At 35.9% G+C, this 22,180-nt stretch overlaps 3 protein-coding genes across 4 annotated transcripts; 2 read left to right on the top strand and 1 right to left on the bottom strand.

Moving 5' to 3' along the window:
- The first annotated feature begins 3,047 nt into the window (after positions 1-3,047).
- LOC113049481 (receptor-interacting serine/threonine-protein kinase 2) lies at positions 3,048-8,496 on the top strand. 2 transcript variants are annotated; one of them, XM_026211868.1, is made up of 11 exons: positions 3,048-3,278; positions 3,640-3,793; positions 4,174-4,323; positions 4,417-4,553; positions 4,643-4,692; positions 4,770-4,928; positions 5,007-5,092; positions 5,534-5,602; positions 5,863-6,010; positions 6,110-6,283; positions 7,461-8,496. In XM_026211868.1, the coding sequence occupies exons 1-11, from the start codon at positions 3,073-3,075 to the stop codon at positions 7,763-7,765; spliced, it is 1,638 nt and encodes a 545-aa protein (XP_026067653.1). In that variant the 5' UTR covers positions 3,048-3,072; the 3' UTR covers positions 7,766-8,496. The 2 variants fall into 2 exon arrangements, with proteins under 2 accessions (XP_026067653.1, XP_026067654.1); XM_026211869.1 differs by having other exon boundaries at positions 3,049-3,278; positions 4,788-4,928.
- A 1,056-nt stretch (positions 8,497-9,552) lies between these two features.
- slc7a6 (solute carrier family 7 member 6) lies at positions 9,553-18,684 on the top strand. Its single transcript, XM_026211866.1, has 10 exons — positions 9,553-9,661; positions 12,519-13,069; positions 13,911-14,036; positions 14,665-14,809; positions 14,920-15,043; positions 15,125-15,228; positions 16,088-16,184; positions 16,470-16,619; positions 17,336-17,519; positions 17,633-18,684. The coding sequence occupies exons 2-10, from the start codon at positions 12,583-12,585 to the stop codon at positions 17,698-17,700; spliced, it is 1,485 nt and encodes a 494-aa protein (XP_026067651.1). The 5' UTR covers positions 9,553-9,661; positions 12,519-12,582; the 3' UTR covers positions 17,701-18,684.
- On the bottom strand, positions 18,673-21,395 carry slc7a6os (solute carrier family 7 member 6 opposite strand). Its single transcript, XM_026211867.1, has 5 exons — positions 21,040-21,395; positions 20,273-20,587; positions 19,879-20,082; positions 19,331-19,463; positions 18,673-19,157 (listed from the first exon to the last, which is right to left on the bottom strand). The coding sequence occupies exons 1-5, from the start codon at positions 21,232-21,234 to the stop codon at positions 19,036-19,038; spliced, it is 969 nt and encodes a 322-aa protein (XP_026067652.1). The 5' UTR covers positions 21,235-21,395; the 3' UTR covers positions 18,673-19,035.
- Between the last annotated feature and the right edge of the window lie 785 nt (positions 21,396-22,180).

The following is a 22,180-nucleotide window of genomic DNA, read 5'->3' as shown; positions in this document are numbered from 1 at the left end:
TTTAACAATTAGGCTATTATAAATAAAATACAACATAAGTTGCTGATTCTTTACTACACCTTACATTGCATTGGAAATGTTCTTATATTCTTGCTTTAATGCTGTATTTTTTATTTTATTTTTATAAATACATTTAAAAATTCCATGACGATCTGCTGGAATGTTCTGTTGTCTTTGTGGTATAGCCTAGGAATGAGCCCTGTATTGCATTCTGATGTTCTATGGAAAATATTAACATTATGGGTATTGCGTCAAAGTTCCCCTTTGTTCAGCTTGATTTTCATCTAAACTCCTAGTTTACAGTTTGTTCACTGTGTTGCAGCTCCTTTGTGGAAAGTTGCATAAGGGGTTTTACTGACTCTTGAGTGGAGTACTCACTTACACACGTACATGCAATAGATCACTGACATACACTCATGAATTCATATCAGAGCAGACGAATACTGAGAAGAATCTAGATGTGTCACATAACTTAATTTTTTTATATATAAAATTATTAAAGTTTATTTGTTCAATTTAACAAGTGAGGGTTGATGGCAAGACTAGGAAACCAGATAAAGGGAACAAGCCTAGACATTTTCCATCAAGTAGCATGGAAATAGTAAGACTGATTGCATCTGTAATGAATTTTATGCCTTTAGTCTTGTATTGCTCAGGTAATGATAAATGTTAATCATTTTTGGATAAAAAAAAAAATCTATGTATTGACTAGTTTTATCAGATTACAATAGCTCAACAATGTGAATCATTGGCAGTATCTGTTTAACTCTGTTATCTATATTTAATTTTATTTATCGTTAGAAATTCTAAATGCCTCTTTTTGCTCATGTACAATAATTTATAATAAAACAGTTACAGTAATAAATTAACAGTAAAAGTGACAATAGTTTTTTTTTTTTTTCTGAGATAACAGAGCGTGAAAGTGATAAACCAATAAATGACTCACAAGAATACTTTCTATTATGAGTTATGTCACTATGGACATCCCCTTTTCTTTAAGATAGAAATATCACTTCCCATTCACTTGTCACGTTGATAATGGATCAGCAAATGGTGTAAGGCTTAATTCTAAGTTTTAGCCTTGCAAAGAAAACCCCAAGTGTGTGACAGACACCTCTTTTTGCAATTTCGGCAGACATCTGAGAAAAAAGAGGAAATTGCTTTTATTGTTGAGAAAGATGGAGTCACATGATGAGCTAACACACCCACAGCTGTAGAAGTAGCATATGTTAGCCATGTGATACCGTTATGACTGGAGGCAATGTAGACACAGTGTATGTATACGCTAATAAAAATTGCTATGTTAAATGTGTGCTGAGTGGTTAATAATTAATAACTGTTGCCTGTCTATTTCCACTCCCCTGCCTTATTGCCTTCCCTTTATAGCTATTTTGTATGGCTAGTATGATGTTATTCATGCGGTCATTACTTTCAGGACAAATGAAGTAGGCTAAGGGGAAGTGATGAATACTTGGAAAAAAAGTGACAATCTTCATTTTGATGATGTTAATAGACTTCATAAACCACACCAATGATTTACCCTTAGATGACCCTGTTTTAGTGGGTGACACTTCCAGCACTATTTTCCCCAACATTGTTCAACAATCCATGTGCTTCAGAGATATCATTTTTGCCCTCAAAATATTTCAACCATAAATACATACAAACGTAGCCTACATAAATTACAAAAATAATTAAATGAATATATATATATATATATATATATATATATATATATATATATATATATATATATATATATATATATATATATATATATGTACACTAACCTAAAGGATTACACCTGTTCAATTTTTCATTAATGCAATTATCTAATCAACCAATCACATGGCAGTTGCTTCAATGCATTTAGGGTTTGGTCCTGGTGAAGACAATCTCCTGAACTCCAAACTGAATGTCAGAATGGGAAAGAAAGTTGATTTAGCAATTTTGAGCGTGGCATGGTTGTTGGTGCCAGATAGGCCGGTCTGAGTATTACACAATCTGCTCAATTACTGGGATTTTCACGCACAACTATTTCAAGGGTTTACAAAGAATGGTGAGAAAAGTGAAAAATATCCAGTATGCAGCAGTCCTGTGGGCGAAAATGCCTTGTTGATGCTACAGTTCAGAGGAGAATGGGCCGACTACTTCAAGTTGATAGAAGAGCATCTTTGATTGAAATAACCACTCGTTACAACCGAGGCATGCAGCAAAGCATTTGTGAAGCCACAACAGGCACAACCTTGAGACGGATGGGCTACAACAGCAAAAGACCCCACCGGGTACCACTCATTTCCACTACAAATGGGAAAAAGAGGCTACAGTTTGCACGAGCTCACCAAAATTGGACCGTTGAAGACTGGAAAAATGTTGCCTGGTCTAATGAGTCTCGATTTCTGTTGAGACATTCATTTGGTAGAGACAGAATTTGGCGTAAACAGAATGAGAATATGGATCCATCATGTCTTGTTACCACTGGCGCCAAGGTTTATATTTTTTAGGTAAAATATATATATATATATATACATATATATATACACACACACACACAGAGAGAGAGAATCAAGTAAAAGAAAACAATCACATGTTATATTTGAAGAAAAATCAGAGAAGAACAAAGCCTACTTTACAATGTTAAAAAAAAAATCTTGAAACACCGTTGCCTTTATCACTGTATGACTGAATAGCTATTTTCTTACCCTAACATATATTTCATTCAGCTTCACTGTGTACAACATATATTTAGCGTATACTTGAGATTTATGTTGATTTTTGTGTGCATGGATTGAAAAAAAAAAGGTTAGCAGTGAGATCAGCAAGCAATCTATCACTTTCTTTGCATATCAAACTTTAATATGTCTGTAGGTGTTACCCTCTCTCAAACCCAGGTGAATCAATTATTAGTGAAATTGGAATTGTTTTTCAAGACTTCGTGACTTTGTTAAAAATAGCCGGGGATTTCTGTGACCTCAACAGCCAATAGAATGCGAAGTAAACAAGTGACGTGTCATGAGCACGCGATATGGGGCCGGGCTCTCGACTCCTTTCATTTTCTATTCCTGACAGCAAATGAATCTAGTTGAGCATTCTCTCATCATCCCAGCAGGGCTGAAATCGACTGGGTCCAGAGGAATGGCTCAGGCCAGTCATCTGCAGATGATTGACGAGAAAGACTTGCGCGATGTAGTTTTGGTCCGAACGAGTGTAGGTGCGTGCTTGCGAGGACATTTCGGGAGGACAGGACGCAAAGTGGCTGTCAAGTTAATCAAGGATAGGTAAACGACATTTTCACTCATCATTTATTCGACTTATCAGTTTTGCACGTTTATTTGTTGCGCTTTGCATAGTAAATATTCATATATAGGTCTAATACATTGAATATTTACTAAATAATATTGATTAATTAGTACCAAATAGCTAATTAATAATTGTAAAACGTTAAAATAATATGAATAGTAATAGTAAATGTTAATATTAATGAACAAATAAACAATCAAACTAAACTCTATTAAATGTTGCAGTGTAAAATCTTTGTTCAAACATTGTGCAATCTAGGCTATAGGGTATTTCCACTGCAAACAATGGAAAACAAAACTGTGTGTGTGTGTGTGTGTGTGTGTGTGTGTGTGGTATCAGTAAATGGGTCGACAGGTTAAAGAAAGAAGGAATGCTGGGTCGGGTGTGTTCTGAGCAAGTTTTAGTCCCATTGGGTGTGTACACATCTCATTCTCTGGTTGGGCTGGTGTGGGACTGGATGACTGAAGGATCTCTAGATTCATTACTGCATGAGGTAAGTGTAAACTTAGTAAAAAAACAAAAAAACAAAATACAACTTCAATAGCTAGATAAAATACTTAATTTAAAAAGATGATTTAATGAGTCCAAGACAGGTGTGTTAACATACCTGATGAGCCTGTTATCTAAAACAGGAAGTAAATGTGATTTTTTTTCTTTAGAAGATGGTGTTGACTTTTCTGACAGCAAGAAAGTGGAAATCCCCTAGGCACTTAAAATAGTGCCAACCAGTGAATAGCATTCCAATACATGCATTCGCTTTTAGCTATTGTGTCATCAGTAATATACTGTAACTTCTTCTTTCAGGAAATGCATTCTTATTTATTAGCCAGGTACAACTGAAAGTGACTCTTTTTTTTGTTTTGCTTTCATTAGTCAGACATGTTTCCAGAGCTTTCAATGGCTCTTTGTCTTCGGATCCTTTTGGACGTTTCTAAAGGTTTAGCTCATCTCCATGCCATTCGTCTGCCTCATGGAGCCCTGAAAGCCACTAATGTTCTTCTCAACCAACAGTACTGTGCCAAGGTATTGGCAAACAATATAAATAAATACCTTAAAATATGTTTTTTGTACTGTTGCATAGTAACTTCAACTTTTAAAATGTGTGTTGCATTGTAGTTGTGTGACTGGGGTCAAGAAATAAACCTGGACTTGAGCACGTCTAATTGCCGTGGACCATGTTACAGAGATCTGGCCTATGTGTCACCTGAAGTCATTCAAGGTGCTGTTCCTTCTGTTGAGGCTGACATATATAGGTGAGGTGCATTATTTCAACATTTTAGATTGTTTCGGCTGTATGTTAGAGTGGAATTGTTGATTTTTTTTCTTTTTCATGATTTTCCAGTTTTGGGGTTCTTCTGTGGGAAACGTTGAATAGAAAGCGTCCATGTGAAGGTATGTTATCTCTTCCGTGTAATCTAAAAATTGTCTTATTCAGTGAGAAGGATTTTTCATCATCCATTTGCCTGAAGACAATAATTTTCTTACAGGTATTGATCAGCTTCAGACCAAATTGGAGCTTGGTTTGGAGGTTGACCTTCTGCCACCAATGACACCTCAAAGCCATGCCCTCACCCAGCTCATCATTAGATGCTTGAACAGTGACCCTAAAAAACGACCATCAGCTGAGGGTGAGTTATGGAATTTTTATAGCTCTTAGAGATGTTATCCAATATTACTTAATCACTAATTATGTTCTGCTCATACAGAGTGTGCTGTGGTTCTAAGGAAAACCTTGGCAGTGTTTGGTCCACAGACTTTCAGCGAAGCTGTTCTTCATCTGAAAACATGCAAGGTACTTTTATTAATTAAATATATAAATAAATATATAAATACATTTTATTAAGTGGGATCTAAAGTCATTCTACAAAGTAAAAGTTAAGAATAAAAAATAAACATTTAAGATTTTCTGGCCAGTGATCCAATAAAGATATTAAATAAACTGTTCAAAAGGTAAGATATTCCTTCCACTGAAGAACAAGATGCTCTTTGGATCAAATCATTCTTACAAACTTGTGAACTTCATGCAGCTCAAATGCTGCTTTCATTAAAGCAAAATGAAGACAATGCTAATAACAATATTATTAATTTTTCAAATCAACAATATGTAGCTATATGTCAAATTAGAAACATTTTGACTAGCGATCGTGGACTCCAAATCATGTTGATTTTTGAAATTCATTTTAATACAGATGAGAAGAACTGATTGTGTATTTGTGTGTGTCTGTTTCACCAGGAGAGGAGGCTACTGAGCTGTAAAATGCGCTCATCCTGGGAGTTGCCTATTGAGCTACATAACCTAGAGGTAGGACAACTGGTGCATTTATTTTGAACAAGTTTTACTTGATTTTTTGTTGAAGTGCTCTACATTTACATTTTATCATATAGCAGACGCTTTTATCCAAAGCGACTTACAAATGAGGAGAGCAATAGAAGCAACCATACCATCGTGTGTGTGTGTGTGTGTGTGCATAATAAATAACTTTTTTATTTAACTTAAAGCTTTTGGATTCTGACAGCTGACTGTTTTTTTTATTATTATTATTATTTTTTTACCACCAACAGGACAATAATTGCAAAAGTACCACAAAACATTGGAACTCCAAGGTGATTCCCCAGAATGAAACTCTGCCAGTGTCTCCACCGAATGCAAAAGTAAAGGCTCCTCTGCCAATAGCAACAAGAGGTTGTCCTCAGATTGGATGTTGTAGGGGTTAGTGAGCAATCATTTGATCGTATTTTGTATGCAGTTTATCATTTTATTACTATAAATTGTCTTATAATTATGTTGTTCCCTGCCCTGCTTTTATAGATACTGGCAAAAGTTCACTCCAGTCCAATAACTCCTGCAGTGATAATGGTTTCACTCAGATTAATGGACGTCCCGGAGTTCCCCAGAGACAGAGCTCTGCATCTTTAAGGTCCCCATGTGTTTCCCCCACTATGATATTCCAGATCAACCCACAAAACAACGCTGGCAACCAAGGTGAGAAATTAGTTAGGTCTCCAAAATGTCCTGACATTATAAGTTTGTGAATCTCTCTAACTCTCTCCATTCTTGTCCTGCACATTTCCAACATATGAGTTTGGACCGATAGCACAAACATGCCATTGCTGTGCACTTTAATCCATCTGGAAGAGCTCTGCTCTCTTACGCTCTCAATTGCCTGATGTATTTTAGCTAAATAAATCTGGAGGAATTTTGTGTACATACTGCTGGCATAACTACCTGGACACAGCAAATGTATCAGATCTTTACATGTGCGCAGTAAGCAGTTCTGTGGGACTGTGCTCATTCGCTTCCTGAATGACTGCCCCACTCATTCCTTATCTGTGTCCAGTGTGTTTCCTCCCCAGAGGGTTTTTGTTTTTCTCAGAATTAGTCTTGTTTTGTACTTTTAAATGCTAGTAGTATAGAAGGTTTTGTCCCAGTGAAGTCACTGGCTTAAGGACAAGACAATTTAAAAAAAAAAAATACACTATGATTTAAAGTGGGGAAGTTGTGGCCTAGTGGTTAGAGTTTGACTCCTAACCCTAGGGTTATAGGTTCGAATCTTGGGCCGGCAATACCACGATTTAGGTGCCCTTGAGCAAGGCACTGAACCCAAAACTGCTCCCCGGGCGCCGCTGCATAAATGGCTGTCCACTGCTCTGGGTGTGTGTTCACAGTTTATGTGTGTTCACTGCTCTGTGTGTGTGCACTTTGGATAGTAATTTTTTTTTTTTTACTGTTTTGCATACCAAGGTGGCATTTACTTAATCAAATTTTATTTTTCATGTTTCTTAGATGAATTTGACACATAATTTTTTTGTAACATTATACATTTCTTTACTATTTTGTTATTAATTTAATGCATCTTTGATGAACAGAAAACCCCCAAACTTTTGTATATATTTAATATATATTTTACTTAACAGCAAAGTGTGTGCATTATTTCTATTTCTAATATTTATTTATTGTAATGACCTGTTAACTAATTATAATCTCTCTTATTTCTTAAGATCATTAACAGCTGTACAATGTCTGAACCTAGGTTGATCTGATTTGCTTTGGTCACATATATAATAACAGAACAATATAAAAATGATGGATAAATGCTATCTTTGTGTTAACTCAATGCTTACACTGTTATCATATACTCTGCTCCTTCCTCTTTCTCTAGTTAAATGTCAACTGTCTGCGGGAAGGAGCTGTTGCCAACTTCTGCAAGAAAGACGGGAGGCCATTGTTCGCTTCATGACTGAGGGCCGACTCAACAACGTACTTGACGTGTTGCGAGCCAGACAGGCTGTGACCCGCGAGACGTATGAGATCATCACTGCGGCCCTGACCTTGACTGCACGCACACGCTGTTTGCTTGACATCTGTGCCTGCCTTGGTGAAAATGTTGCTATCTTGGTGGCCACGACTTTAGGTTTAGTATCCACTGAAAATGCTCAGACCACTCATAGGTGGCATGCTGGTTAAATTATGGCAGAATGCCGCGACTGTTATGCAAAGGCAAAATGCAGTAACTGCACATGAAACAACTGATATCAGATTGATATAAGATTTGTATGGCACTGTAATGTGTCTTTAATATGTTGAGATGGTTTGTGTGTTCTTGTTTGGACTGCTGTATAACAGAAGAAGAGAGTCAGACTCTCTGGAAGGGTATGCTGCAATGCAGTTTTAGTATTGGATCTAAAAAGCTCATCAAATTAACATTTATAAAGGGTACTGATGATGCCATTGTTTGCTTAAAAAAGGGATTTGTCAAATACCTTTGAACATGATGACGTGCAGATGAATGGGCAAATATATTCCTTTTTTGTAGAGAGAAAAAAGTCATCACACAGAAACAGATTATTTTGAAAAGAACCTTTAGGAAAGATGAGGCTGTTTCTCTTAATCATACTTTGCAACTTGCACTCACAGTTGCACTCACAAATATTTTCTGTATTATAACCACATTTATCTTGTGTGTACTACACATTTTCAAGGGTGCATGTTTTTAATCTTAGACTTTAATCCTAGATTTACAGTTGTGCATGTTGCACAATAGATTCAGTAGTTTCTGATTGTAGTGTATCTTGCAACAAGACATTATTTTTGTATTCCCTGTGTACAGTTTGTAGTATGGCATGTATAAAGCAAAAATAAATAAAGATGTATGGAAAAAACATGGTATAAAAAATGGCATTAAATGATAATATGTAGTATAATATACTGTTTTGTCTTTACCATGGTTTAACAGTATGTGTCCCTTCAGCGTTTGACCTGAGCTTTTACACAAGATCCACTTCTTGGAGAACAGCTATTACTTGGTAGTACTCAGGTCAATACCATGCCACATACAGTACCTACCATGATCTTTACACTGGTTAGTTTTAAAAGACATGAATGGTCCTTGCTATGGGGCCTTTACCTACATTACAATGTTAGAAGTGAAATGTCTTTGACTTTGAAATTCAAGTAGCTTCAGCAGTGTATATTGTATTATATATTGTAGAGAACTTTATTTTATATATTAAGAATGATTATTATAAATATAATAAAAATATATCCTATAATTATTATAAATATTAAATCCATTATAAATAAAGCTATGCTCATAAAAAAAAAAAAAAAAAACATTTGATTTGTATTTTTAATTGCCCCATTAGTAATGGAGGGCCATTCAAAATGAACTAGTGAAGGTAACATGTTATTAAAAGAACCACAGTTGCAGGACTCAAAATATTTGTTCCCATGTACTGTTCACAATTTGGACTAAGTGAAATAGTTTTTTAATAGATAATAAAACTTATATTCATTGAGGATACATTAAGTTGTGACAGCAAAGTCTTATAATGTTTAAAAATGTATTTTTGGCATGTCAGGAATAAATTTAATTGTAATAATATATTTAAAGATTTATTTTTACTGTATTTTTTATCAAATAAATACAGCCTTGATGAGCATAAAACTTTATATATATATATATATATATATATATATAGCCTATAACAAAATACCTTATGCTTTTTATCCCTTTCTCTGCAACAAAACCCTATTCCTCACTTTAAAGTTAATCGCTTGACTTTGAACCTACAGTATTCAGGTGTGAAGCAGCGTTAATAAGAAACCACTTAAACACATACACACGAAAACATTACTTTTAAACGAGTTGCTATTGGCAGTAAGAGAACACCTGAATGGGTCTGTTGACAATCCGTGTTGGTCTGTCTGATTCGCAAATAAACCCACGTGACATTAATTTTTACCGGTGTCACGTGACATTCTGGCAGCTTGCCCTTATCTTTTTTTGCTGTAGTTAAAGATGCTGCCATGTCCGCTAATGTCACCAGTTAGACAAAGAAGATAAACGAAGGACACAACAAGGTAAGGACATGTTTATGTTTTTAACGTTGAAAGAAGAAGAATAAGGACTTTGCTGCTTGTGTTAAATCAGCGAGAACAGCTATCCTGGTATAATTCCATTATTTTTATTCTTTTTTTTTTCTTTCTAATAAAGTAATGAACTGAATGTCTTCAATATGTTGAATGAAAAAAGTGGAGCGGAGAATATCTCTGTTAAAATCACGCAGTGATCGTGTCTCATATTCTGCTGCGCCCGATCGTTAGAAAAACAGGATGTCGCTTCTCATCATCATCCAATCATTACAGAATGCTTTGCGTTTATTCCAGTCTTTCACTATGCCAGAAATAGAACTTAGATTTATAAGAGCTATATTCATTAGTCCGTCGCTCCAAATTCTTACCCACAGAACAGAACAGACTACATGACAGCGCGTTTTTAAAGCTCTGATGGGGTTGTTTTGTTGAACAGCTGATATGCTTGAGGACAACCTTAGCATGAAAGTCTCCTAACACGTCGTCATGTAGTTTCAGACACTTGTGCTGTTTTACTTATTTCATTATGTTTGTGTCAGCCGATTACATGTAGCCTAATACATTTCTCATTTTGTATAGAACCCGACCTTTCTTTTCTTTACTTTAATGCGACTGCTGCGAGTCTCGATGTAACAAAGAGGGTTGCCAAATATCAACTTGTTTTGATCGCGGTGTGCCAAGTTGTTGTAGCTGTTTTTAAGTGATTTTAGCTTTCTTTTCTTATTATATTTTATTATACCCCTTCAGTTTCTAGTTGGATTTCTAAATCTCTTAATCTAAGTGATAGCAAAACAGTTTTTTGAGAATAATGCAAGAGGATGAAAAGTAATTGTATTTAACATATATATATATATATATATATATATATATATATATATATATATATATATATATATATATATATATATATATATATATAAAACATAATAAGGAATAACAATTAAACAAAATTAAAATGGTGTGATGAAACCAGTCGTTGTTATTGACCTTATTTAAATATTTAATTAGAATGACAACGAGGCTGTAAGGACAGACAAACAGTCAGTTCAATGGGTGTTAGCACTCAGCTGATGCAACATGGAAAATGCATCTTTCCAAAACACTTTTTTTTCTCCTTCCAAAAGATCCCTTCTAGAGAACACATTCAAACACTCACTACATTGTTTGTACTTCCCTTTAAATTTTTATCTGTATGGATTAAACTTGTTATCATGCACTTCTATCAGTCTGTGTATGCACACTTAGAAAAAAGCACCAAGAGCTTCAATCAAAAGATATACAGGTTCCCACAAAAAAAAGTCACTCATCTCATTCAAAGTCAAAACTAAAATGATGTCATTGAGTATCCAAGGCAACGGTAGTGGACTGCCCTTTACCACTGTATACTGATGTGTCATGAGTGCAGATGTTTTTGTGAATGTTCCAGTTCTGGGAAACATCATTTAGGATGGGAAACAAGCCTCAGGGAAGGAAAGCTCTCTGGGGAGAATTTGGGAACAATTTAATCAGTGCTTGTTTATCAATTGCATGCTATATTATATATTAATTTAAAATGATCTGCCCTCTGTTTGAAAGACAAGACTTTTGGTTTTCAGGCACACTTAATGTAATGAGCGTTTTACAAGGATAGATGTTAAAGTGAGTGGTTAAAGTCAAATAATCAGAGGAATGTGCTATCAGCTTTCCACAATAAGAGAGGTGGCAGCAGTAGACATGTCATGCTTAATCATTTATAGAGGGCCAACAAACAGCAAGTCAGGATTGTGAAATGTGTGATTTTCCTCATTTAAAAATCCATATAAACCCATATAATTTTCAGCTTGTGATTGGGAGAGGGGTTATGAAATGTTTCACCAAAGAAATACTTGTTTACACAATCCCAATGATGCAATCTTCACACTAGCTTTTCGTCAATTAGCATCAACACATTTTGCACGTCTGTAATATACTTATCATGCTGGCCTGTACTGACTTCACACCATCACTAGACATTGGAGGCCGGATGTGACTTTTGTTATGTGTGGGTAATTGCATGATCCACAGTGTTATCATGCAGTATCAAACATGCACAAATATTTCATCCCATAATGAATATCCTATAAATCCTTAGTTGCCCTCATGTTGTTTCAAACCTGTATTGCTTCCTTCAGTGGAGCACATAAGAAGAATTTTTGAAGGATGTTCCTTAGAAGAGCTATTTTTGTCTATACACTGATAGTCAGTGTGGTCCAACAACTCCGAACTCTATTGTTAGTGTTATAGTAATCATTTATTTATCTACTAATATAGTATATTTTGAATATTTTCAATTCGTTTTTTTTTATAAATGCGTGTTAATATGTTTTAATATGTTTAAATGTATTAATATTTTTATATATTTTTTATATTATTTAAATTTTAGTTTAACTTTTTATTAATTTTGTCATTAGTATACTTACCTTTAGTTCATTAATTGTAGACTTTTTATACTTCAATTATATAAAAAAGTATTTTGTTTACGGTATATATTTTATTCTATCTTTCATTTATAGTGTTTATTTTATATTTTATCTATGTTTATTATTTTTGTTTTTTTTTTGTTTGGATTTTTCAATTTAGTTAGTTTAACATCACTGACTTTTACTGTATGGAGAAGAAAAAAAATAACTTTCAAATGATCTTCTTTTGTGTTTCACTTAAGAAAGAAAGTCCTACAGATTTGTAATGACATGAGGGTGAGTAAATGATGACAACATTTTCATTTTAGGGAAAAATTCAAAGTTTTGGTCCAAACAAATTAACATTGTCATGTACATTACCATTCCCAGCTATTCCTTATATAACTCTAGTTTTTCTGCTCTGTTAGGTTGGATAAGGCTGACAAGGACCCTTTCTGTCTCTGAGTGGCACCACTTTTGCCTGTGGACAGAATGGAGAGCGATGCTGAATCCAGAAACCTGAACGTCCAGCCTGAGGGTCCTGCAGCCCTTTCAAAACCCAAAGAGAGCATGCAGCTCAAAAAGGAAATCTCTCTCCTGAACGGCATAAGCCTCATCGTGGGGAACATGATTGGCTCGGGCATATTTGTGTCACCAAAGGGTGTTCTGATCTATAGTGCCTCCTATGGACTGTCTCTGGTTATCTGGGCCATTGGTGGCATCTTTTCAGTTGTGGGTGCTCTCTGTTACGCCGAGCTCGGCACAACAATCACTAAGTCTGGTGCCAGTTATGCCTACATCCTGGAGTCGTTTGGAGGCTTCATAGCATTTATACGTCTTTGGACATCACTGCTTATCATCGAACCAACAAGCCAAGCTGTAATTGCCATTACTTTTGCCAACTACTTGGTTCAGCCACTCTTCCCCACCTGCCAGCCTCCGTATTCTGCTTCTCGGCTCATTGCCGCAGCTTGTATTTGTGAGTAACGTGTACATACTGTTGCTCTACACCCTTGTTTTTCACATTCTTTAACTTTCTTGTTGTCTTTCTCACTCTGCTGTTCTCTTTTCATTTTTCTGTTTTCACCATGAGATGTGATAAGCTGTTGAGACCCATTATGTTCTAACTTTAAAAATGTCATGGGTTAGTTAATGAATAACTTGTTTTTGAGTTCAGGGAGCCCATTCTTCTGGTTCTGTGGTGCCTTTCCTCGTACATCTGTTTCACTTGGATACCTCATCATTAGATGTGCCACTCTAAACATAAGTGTTGCCATGACTTAACCAAACGTTTACTACTCCGCACTAATTCATTCTAGTATCAAATTAATTTCATTTGAATTGCTGTCTTTGGGGAGTAACTGATGTTGTTTGGTGTCAAATACACAGTTAGCATTCCAATGTTATCATTCAATTCAAGGCTGAAATGCTTTGCATCACTTTTAAAATCAGAGTGTTTTAAAACACTAGGCATTATATACTTTCCGACTTTGTTCCAGAGAAAAACTGAGTATCATATGCTAAAATCCTGAGGATCACAAATTACCAGACTTTGTCGTTCCAGAAAATGACAAATTAATGCAGAAACATGCACCAACTTGCTAATAGATGCACAACAAATTAAAACAATGTTTAATCTTCTCTAACCGGAAGGAATCAAAAAAATCTAAGTCGGAACTTACAATTGTCTTTTTGATTTTCAGTGAAATCTGCCAGCTCCGATTGCATAAAACCTGCTGACTGACTCTGACTTATAGCGACTAGCATTGACTTATATATATATTCTTATGCTAACATGATTTATGGTCTTGATATTGCAGGCCTGCTGACCTTTATTAATTCCGCTTATGTTAAGTGGGGTACCAGGGTGCAGGATATCTTCACTTATGCCAAAGTGCTGGCCCTCATCGTTATTATTATCACGGGGATAGTGAAACTGTGTCAAGGTAAAAAAAAAAATAGCATAGCATTTGCATGATTGTTTTGCATGTTTGTGTCTGGGCCAAATGTTCTCATGAGTTTTGAGTCAGCTTAAAGGGATAGTCACTCAAAAATTTAAATTGTGGCTTTTGTTCACCCTCATGTCACGCCAAATCTATGATGATTTTTTTTTCTGCAGAACACAAAAGAAGATATTACATGTTTATTATTATTATTATTATTATTCATACAAAGGTAACCAAAAATACTTGATTTCTTCAAAATATCTTTTTGTATTCTGCAGAAGTGATACATTCTTGAAACTAAATAAGGATTTTCGACAGAATTGTTCATGTTGGATGAATTATCTCTTTAAGTTAAAAATAAATAGTTTCTCTCACTGGCTGTTTATTTTTATTTTTATTTTATTTCCTTAGTTTATTTAACAAGCAAGGTTCACACTAAAATGCATAACTGTAAATGTTTTCTTTAGTAGTCCATTAACAGAATGTACAAGTGTGAATATGTATCTGTATGTTGAATATGTAAATGTAACACAAAAGAGGAAAATCACAATAGCACATGCATTCACATATATATTGATCCTGAAAAGCTGTTAATCGTTTCAGTACTTTTGTAATGTTTCCCACACAGGTTTTACAATGAACTTTGAGGATTCGTTCAAAGGCTCATCTCGTGACCCGGGAAATATCGCTTTGGCATTGTACTCGGCTCTTTTCTCATACTCAGGCTGGGACACGCTTAACTTTGTCACAGAAGAGATTAAGAACCCTGAAAGGTACCACTTTGAGAGAAAATTGCCCCTTAGTTCCAGTTCCTGTACTGAAAATACAGTATGTAAAAACAGGTACTGATAAGATAAAACATCTGTGTCCATGCATGTCCCAGGAACCTTCCTCTCTCCATTGCAATCTCCATGCCATTTGTTACGATCATCTACATCCTCACAAACGTGGCCTATTATGCTGTGCTGGACATGAGTGCCATCGTCGCCAGTGATGCTGTCGCTGTGGTGAATTCATAGACTTCTGTGCTGTCATAATGTCTGTAGAGTCTGTAGTGTAACAGCTAATGTTTCCTAATCGTCCCACAGACATTTGCAGACCACACTTTGGGAGTGATGAATTGGACCATCCCTATTGCGGTTGCTTTATCCTGTTACGGAGGTCTTAACGCTTCTATCATTGCTGCATCCAGGTCAGTCTGAAGCTTGATTTCTACATACCATCACAGAACAGCTTTAGATTTTTCCCTCATTTTCTGTCTAAAGAGGCCAATTGGGAACCGTGTTGGTATTATGCGTTTTGAAAATAGCCCTGTATTGCATTGGTTTTATGGTTTTATTATTCCACTTGAACCTCTGCTTTGTTCCTCAAGTTTATTCTTAATGACTGGTGTTAACCTCCAGGAGGGGGAACAAAGCTTAGTTCAGCTCCTGTGGTTTTTATAGGGAGCTGCTCAATTGCTCACACCATCTGGATCTGTTTTGTAAGGGCCGTGTGGGGGTTCACGCCACTATTCCATGTGGAAGATAATGCGGAGTACAGAGGATTTTTGGGAGTGTTGAGAAAATTCAGATGCACTGAGAACTTAAATTCCTGTTTATGTCTATAGCACTTGTTTATTCAGGTGTTTCATGTATGATATGTATGATTATGTACTTATACAGTTGATTTTGTTTTAAGGTCAAGAATGTGCAAGTATATGAGTATGAAGTTAATTTTCTTACAGCCTTGATGTTTTTTATCTTTTGTGTGAAGTATTTTTGTGCAGTACTTTTGATTACGTGCAGTGTTATTTTAATATATATTAATGTATACTATGGTAGAGTTTATGTTTCAAACTAATTTTTTTATTGAAAAGTATTAGTAATTTATTAGTTTTGTAATTTTTTTTTTTTTTTTTTTAGTACATCAAATTAAACTGAATCAAAATGAAACCTGTTTCTTTTGGCAACTAGCTTTATGGTTTTAGTTAATTATTATAATCCTGAGTAGGTGTACTTATAGAAAATGCATATACATTTGAATAAATATTGAGTCTCTTGGCGCTGAAGGTTGTTCTTCGTGGGAGCTCGAGAAGGTCATCTTCCAGATGCTTTGTCTATGATTCACGTGGAGAGATTCACGCCAGTTCCTGCTCTGCTTTTTAATGCAAGTGTATTTCATTCACAATTAACACTGCATGCATCCTAACATTCTCTTTTAGCATTGTGATTTCCTGTGACCCCTGAGAATATTGGAATAAATATATGATACTTATACTAATTAAATATTTATTTAATGTATTTATGTAAAAGTTATTCAAGTTTTTATTTTATGCTACATTTAGCTCTACAGATACAGATGCAGTTGTAGAGTCTCTCAGTCTGGGACATTTGAGGTTTTCTGTCTCCATCTAGTGGACCAAGTCACTTAGGTCGTGCTTTCTGTCTGCAGTGTGCCATGGCCCTGATCTACCTTACAGTGGAGGATGTTTTCCAGCTGATTAACTATTACAGCTTCAGTTACTGGTTTTTCGTTGGCCTGTCTATTGCTGGGCAGATCTACCTTCGCTGGAAAGAGCCAGACAGACCCCGGCCACTGAAGGTGAGGAAGTAGAGACTATTCAGATGAAATAAAAATGTTTGCATAGGTTTAAAAAGAAAAAAACCCTGCAGAAGTATGTGTGATCTATAACAGTGTATTTTGAACATATAAACCCAATACAAAAAGCTGTTATATACTGTTATACACTATGGTTCAACAGGATTAGTAGGTAGGATTTAGCAGGATTAATCAAAAATGACTGTAAAGACATTTACAATGTTACAAAAGATCTGTTTTTAAATAAATGCTGCTCTTTTGAACTCACTTAATAATCAAAGAATCTATGAAACGTGCACCGTAGTTTGTACAGACATAATTAAGCAGCAAAACTGTTTTCAGAACTGATAATAAGTTCCTTGAGCCCTAAATCAGCTTATTTAATTGATTTCTGAAGGATCATTTGACACTGAAGCAATCACAGGAGTAAATTAAATTTTAGAATATATTCTTCAGTTATTTTAAATATTTCACAACATTACTGTTACTGTATTTTTGTTCAAATAATTGTAGCCAATTTTCCAAAAACATTGAAAATTTTTACTGACCCCAAACATTTGAATAAGAAATGTGAATGTTCAGAAATGTGAAATGTTGAGACCGTAAGAAGGGAAACAGAAATGACAGATTTAGTCAGGAGTTTCCATCCTAGTATCAGATGCAGTTTTGTGATAAGATATGTGAATTAATTGTTTTCTTCCATTCTCCTTCATACACAGTTGAGTCTGCTGTATCCCATCATCTTCTGCTTGTGTGTTGTGTTCCTGGTGGCTGTGCCACTTTATTCTGACACACTCAACTCACTCATTGGAATTGCTATTGCCCTCTCCGGAGTGCCTGTTTACTTCTTGGGTATCTATCTTCCAGTGTCCAAGCGCCCACCCATTATCACTAAACTGTTAGGTAAGTACCATGGCCTTTAGCAGAAAGACATTATTTTGTCCTTTAATAAGACTGATTTACAGTTGAAATTATAGTGACTGTGATTCTTTTTAAAGCGTGTCTCCCTTACACAGGTGCCATCACCCGTTTCACCCAGTTCACCTGTTTTTGTGTGCTCACCGAATTAGACACTGTTGATTAGAACACTTGCACCTCTTTGACCCACAAACCCACTGGTTTAGGAAGAGGAAACCAATTTCTGGAGCAACAGGAAAGAGATCTTCCACACTTTTAAAGACACAGATCCACTCTTAATGTCACTGCGTTGGATTCTTCTTTTTCTTTATTATAAAAGGGTTCTGCTAAAGCCCCAGTGTACAGCAGTATTAGCCTGAGAACCATTTGTTATGATTATGAAGGCCATAATGGTATCGAAGCGCTAAACTGTATTCCTTTCAGAGAAATGAGGACATAAACAGGATGCAGTGATTTGTGTGTGCCATTATGAAGAACATGGTCAATAATTCGATTTATATTTATCAAAATTGTTTAAAATATCTATCAATTTATTTTATCCAGTTTTTAAATTGTCCTAATTGAGATGACCTTCTCACGAGTATGTCAGTTCTCTTACAGTATTTGGAGAGGTCATTCCTGTGGCGTTGCCCACATGCCTTAGCTGGTTTTAGAGGGAAGGTGACTATATGCATTTGAAAGCTGAAATCTGCTGCTATGCTTCTGTACATGTAATGAAGCATCACATGGAATAAAGTTGAAGAGTACATCAGATGTGCTGGAAACATTGGTCTACTCAATCCAGGTATGTTCTTAAGTATATCTGTTCTTGGTTTGGGCCTCTATTGGTGTATTTGAATTCAGTTAACATCAATTTTTAAACTAAAAAAAAAAAAAAAGCTTTTTATAAAATCATCCTTAAATATTGACTGGCCAAACAAGCAATACATTGTTTCTTGTAAAAATCCCAGTAATCTCAGGATGGAAGTCCAGAAGTGATTTAAAACTCTGATAAATGTTTACCTTGTAGCATGAAACACACTGAACAGCTTTCAAACTATTGTTATTTGCCTTTATGTACAAGGGTTTCTATTAATTTATTTGATATCTCAATAAAATCATTTTTTCTACCAGACAAGAACTGTTTGAATAAATGAGATTTTCAGTTTAATTCTGAAGTCTTTATTTTTTTTTTTATACACATCTACATATTTACAGGTATTTTGTTTCTCTCCCCTTAGATGTGGGGAACGTACAAACACTACACACATAACTGACAACACAAAGCACCCCACACTTACACAAACTCAAAATATCACCACTTTCTCTCCATACCATCTTCACATCAATCGCAAATAGTAAATCAGTCGTCTCACTAACGCGCAAGTCAAAGCAACCCACACAAGTACACACACATGGGCTACTGCATACATTCACTTCTCACAAAAGAACATACAGCTTCACTCAACACACGTCAGTAAAAATGGCCTCTCTCATGCTCGGATCCACACACAAGAGGCTCTCAGTCAGAATCACTACACTTTCGTTCCTCCTCATCTTTGTCATTCTCCAACTCCTCCATCATGTCCCGCTGGTAGCGTTCCCAGCTCCTCCTGCTGTACGAGTGCTCTTCACTCCAGAAACCTGGAGAGAGTGATGCATTTAATATATGATGACATCACAGCAGACCAGAAGTCAAATCAACTGCAAATTATGCTTTCATAAGAAGCTATTTGCTTTGCTTCTTGATTTCTAAAAAAATGTATCTAAAATAAAAGGGCCTTAAAGAAACCAATATAAGAGCTTAGATGCATGACCTCCATAACGCTCTTCAGCATCACTGTCATCCTCGCTGCTCTCATCGGGGTAGTCATTTCTCCAGTTGGTTTCAGCATTCTCATCATCCTCATCTTCATACACGTCTTCCTCCCAGGCCACTTCATCAGGGACCTGAGTATTTGAAAAGAGGGCAAAAAGACCAATGAAATAAAAGTAAAAGCAAAGGTTATCATTAGAACTTATTAAAACTAAAATATTAAAACTCTTTATTTATATATTAAAAAAAAAAGAAAAAAAAAAAGGCATCTGTTAATTGAAACAATGCTGAAATAACCATTTCAATATTAGATGAAAAACAAACAAACAAAATATTAATGTTGCTTGCAAAGTAACAGAACTCACTTTAAGATGAAGCACTAAAATCACTAACTGGAAATAAACTAAATATAAACTAAAACTAAATTTGAAATAGAAAATTAGAATTTTAATAAATAATAATAATGACAAGATACATGATCTTAATAAAAATTCAACTAAAGCTGAAAATATAACATGGTAATACAAAAATAATAACACTGCAACTAACCAGGTCTCCTTCTTGTGTGTATGGTCTGACAGACAGAATGTCTTGGATCCAGCCTGGTGTGACCGTCTCCTGGTAGTACAAGTCATACACATAATCATCCTCTTTCTCTCGATGTTCAGTACCGAGCCCGGCTCCCGACACGCTCAGCTTCTCACGAATCATCTTCACAGAATTACAAAGGATTGTCTCTGGGTCAGACATAGTCTGGGGGAAAACAACAAGTACATTAAGTCAATTTGCTTTTGAAGACAAATGTAAATTGTGCATACATATTTCCTCCATGAGTTGGAGTGATTGGTAAACAAACTTAGTAAAAATTTACATTCAATATATAAAAAGTGTTCAAGATGATTTCTGCATAATGTTGCCTGAGGAAACTTTTTTTTGGCTTTACCTTAACAGGCATTTTGACATCCTCCTCCTCATGCACAATATCAAAGACTTGCACTTCTCCCAAAGAGAGGCCTTCACCGCTCTCTGATTGGTTGTCATTGCTCTCCTCTTCTACTCTTGCAGGAGTGGGCTCTGTCTGCAGTCCGGCCCGGTGGCTGGACAGGATCCGGTACCGTTCCTCTTGCCTGGTGCTCCATTTGACACTGCGCAGATCACCCATGATCCTCTGAGTGCTTCCTTGTGATGGCCGCAAGGCATGATGGGCCAGACGTGGGCGAGCCAGAGCCTCGCGGACATGTGGCTGTACCGGAGCATCCTGTAAAGAGAATTGATACATACATTAGACTACAATAGCAAATGACAATAAAACAGACAATTATGGTCATAGAGATTTAACCACAGCTGATGTTTGATTTTGACAATTATTTTGATCATGAGTCTAATTATTTACACATTATATCTATCCATACATCATTTACTACATAAATCTATAAATCCATGGTCTTCAATGGGACTGTACGACACATCAAGTATACCACCAATAATTTAACTATAGCATACACTGTAGTTCTTTTTTTTAAAGCAGACGTGAACAACAAGTGATACAGTACAAACACACTTTAAAAGAGCATCTGGACAAAAGTCGAGCAAGAGATTTTTTAACAGGCGTTTTGACATGTGCGCTCGCGAGTCGTGACGTAATTACGCGTCATCATGACCACCGAAAACAATACAGCGCGTTTCTCCTGAGGTTCAGACATTAGTTACCTGCGACACCACGGTGGCCACCAGTTTGAACACGGAGTTCTCTATCTTGGGCTCCTGTGGCTCTGGTTCACTCTCCTCGCTGGGCCGAGCCGCCGTGGCCTCCGGACGGATCCGCTTACAGGCCAGCAGCAGCGCGTCCGCCGGGTCAGTGCCTCTCTTCCTCTTCACCCGCAGGATGGTCGTGCTCGGGTCCATTTTGCCAATGACGCGTCTACTGTGTTACCAGAGAGTGATTTCAGATGACAGACAAATGAGTACACGAGCCTGCCAGTGACAAAAACAACCTGCGATGTAGCCTTTCTTTCTTCCTTTTCACTCGTTTTTCTCCTTTGACGGTTATCTCTGTATTTACCGTCTTATTCTGGAACAGTAGCGCCACGCTGCGGCGTGGAGTCTCTTTAACGTTACATGCTTCCCCATATTGTTGCAATTAACCGCCTGCAGAGGTCGCGGTTTAATTTGGTTTGATTAAAGATTGGCGAAAAGAGGCCACTTAAAATCCTTGGATCAGCTACTGTTTTGTTTATTATAGACCATGGATTTTTTTTTAAAAACAACTTAGCTGAGCAACTTAACATAATATTTTCTCACAGTGACTTTTCTGTCCCTTTGGAACATGGTTTAATTAAAATCCCATAAGGTTTAATAAAGTATATGCCCATATTATAGGCCTTATAGATTTAAATATTGGAATAAAATTATTTTAAAACGAAAACATTTTTACATCATGATATAGACTACATTCTATTATGTTTGATTTATAAAATCAAAATTAACCTGCTGCCATGTAACCTTTTCCAAGAAAAGTTAAAAAAATTTATTACACTACAACGTTAAACAAACAAACAAAAAAAGTTATAATAAATTATATGAGAATTCACCTGGCCGAACAAGACCATAACCACATCTTTATGACTGTGAGTTGTATAGTTTGATAAAACACACTTTGAAGTAGTCATGCCTTAATTGAAGAATCAGCCATAGCTGAAATTTAATGTAGAGCGCATACATATTTACAGTATAAACTGCTATAATAATCTTCTACAATTCACTAAAAATGAATGTACTACGAGGGAATGTGCTATGTTTAGTATAATCCTGAGTTTGTAAATTATTATATCGCACTTTTTTTGCCCCCTTT

Source organism: Carassius auratus, chromosome 30 (assembly GCF_003368295.1).
Source record: "Carassius auratus strain Wakin chromosome 30, ASM336829v1, whole genome shotgun sequence".
NCBI lineage: Eukaryota > Metazoa > Chordata > Actinopteri > Cypriniformes > Cyprinidae > Carassius > Carassius auratus.
This window is presented reverse-complemented; position numbering and strand designations above follow the sequence as displayed.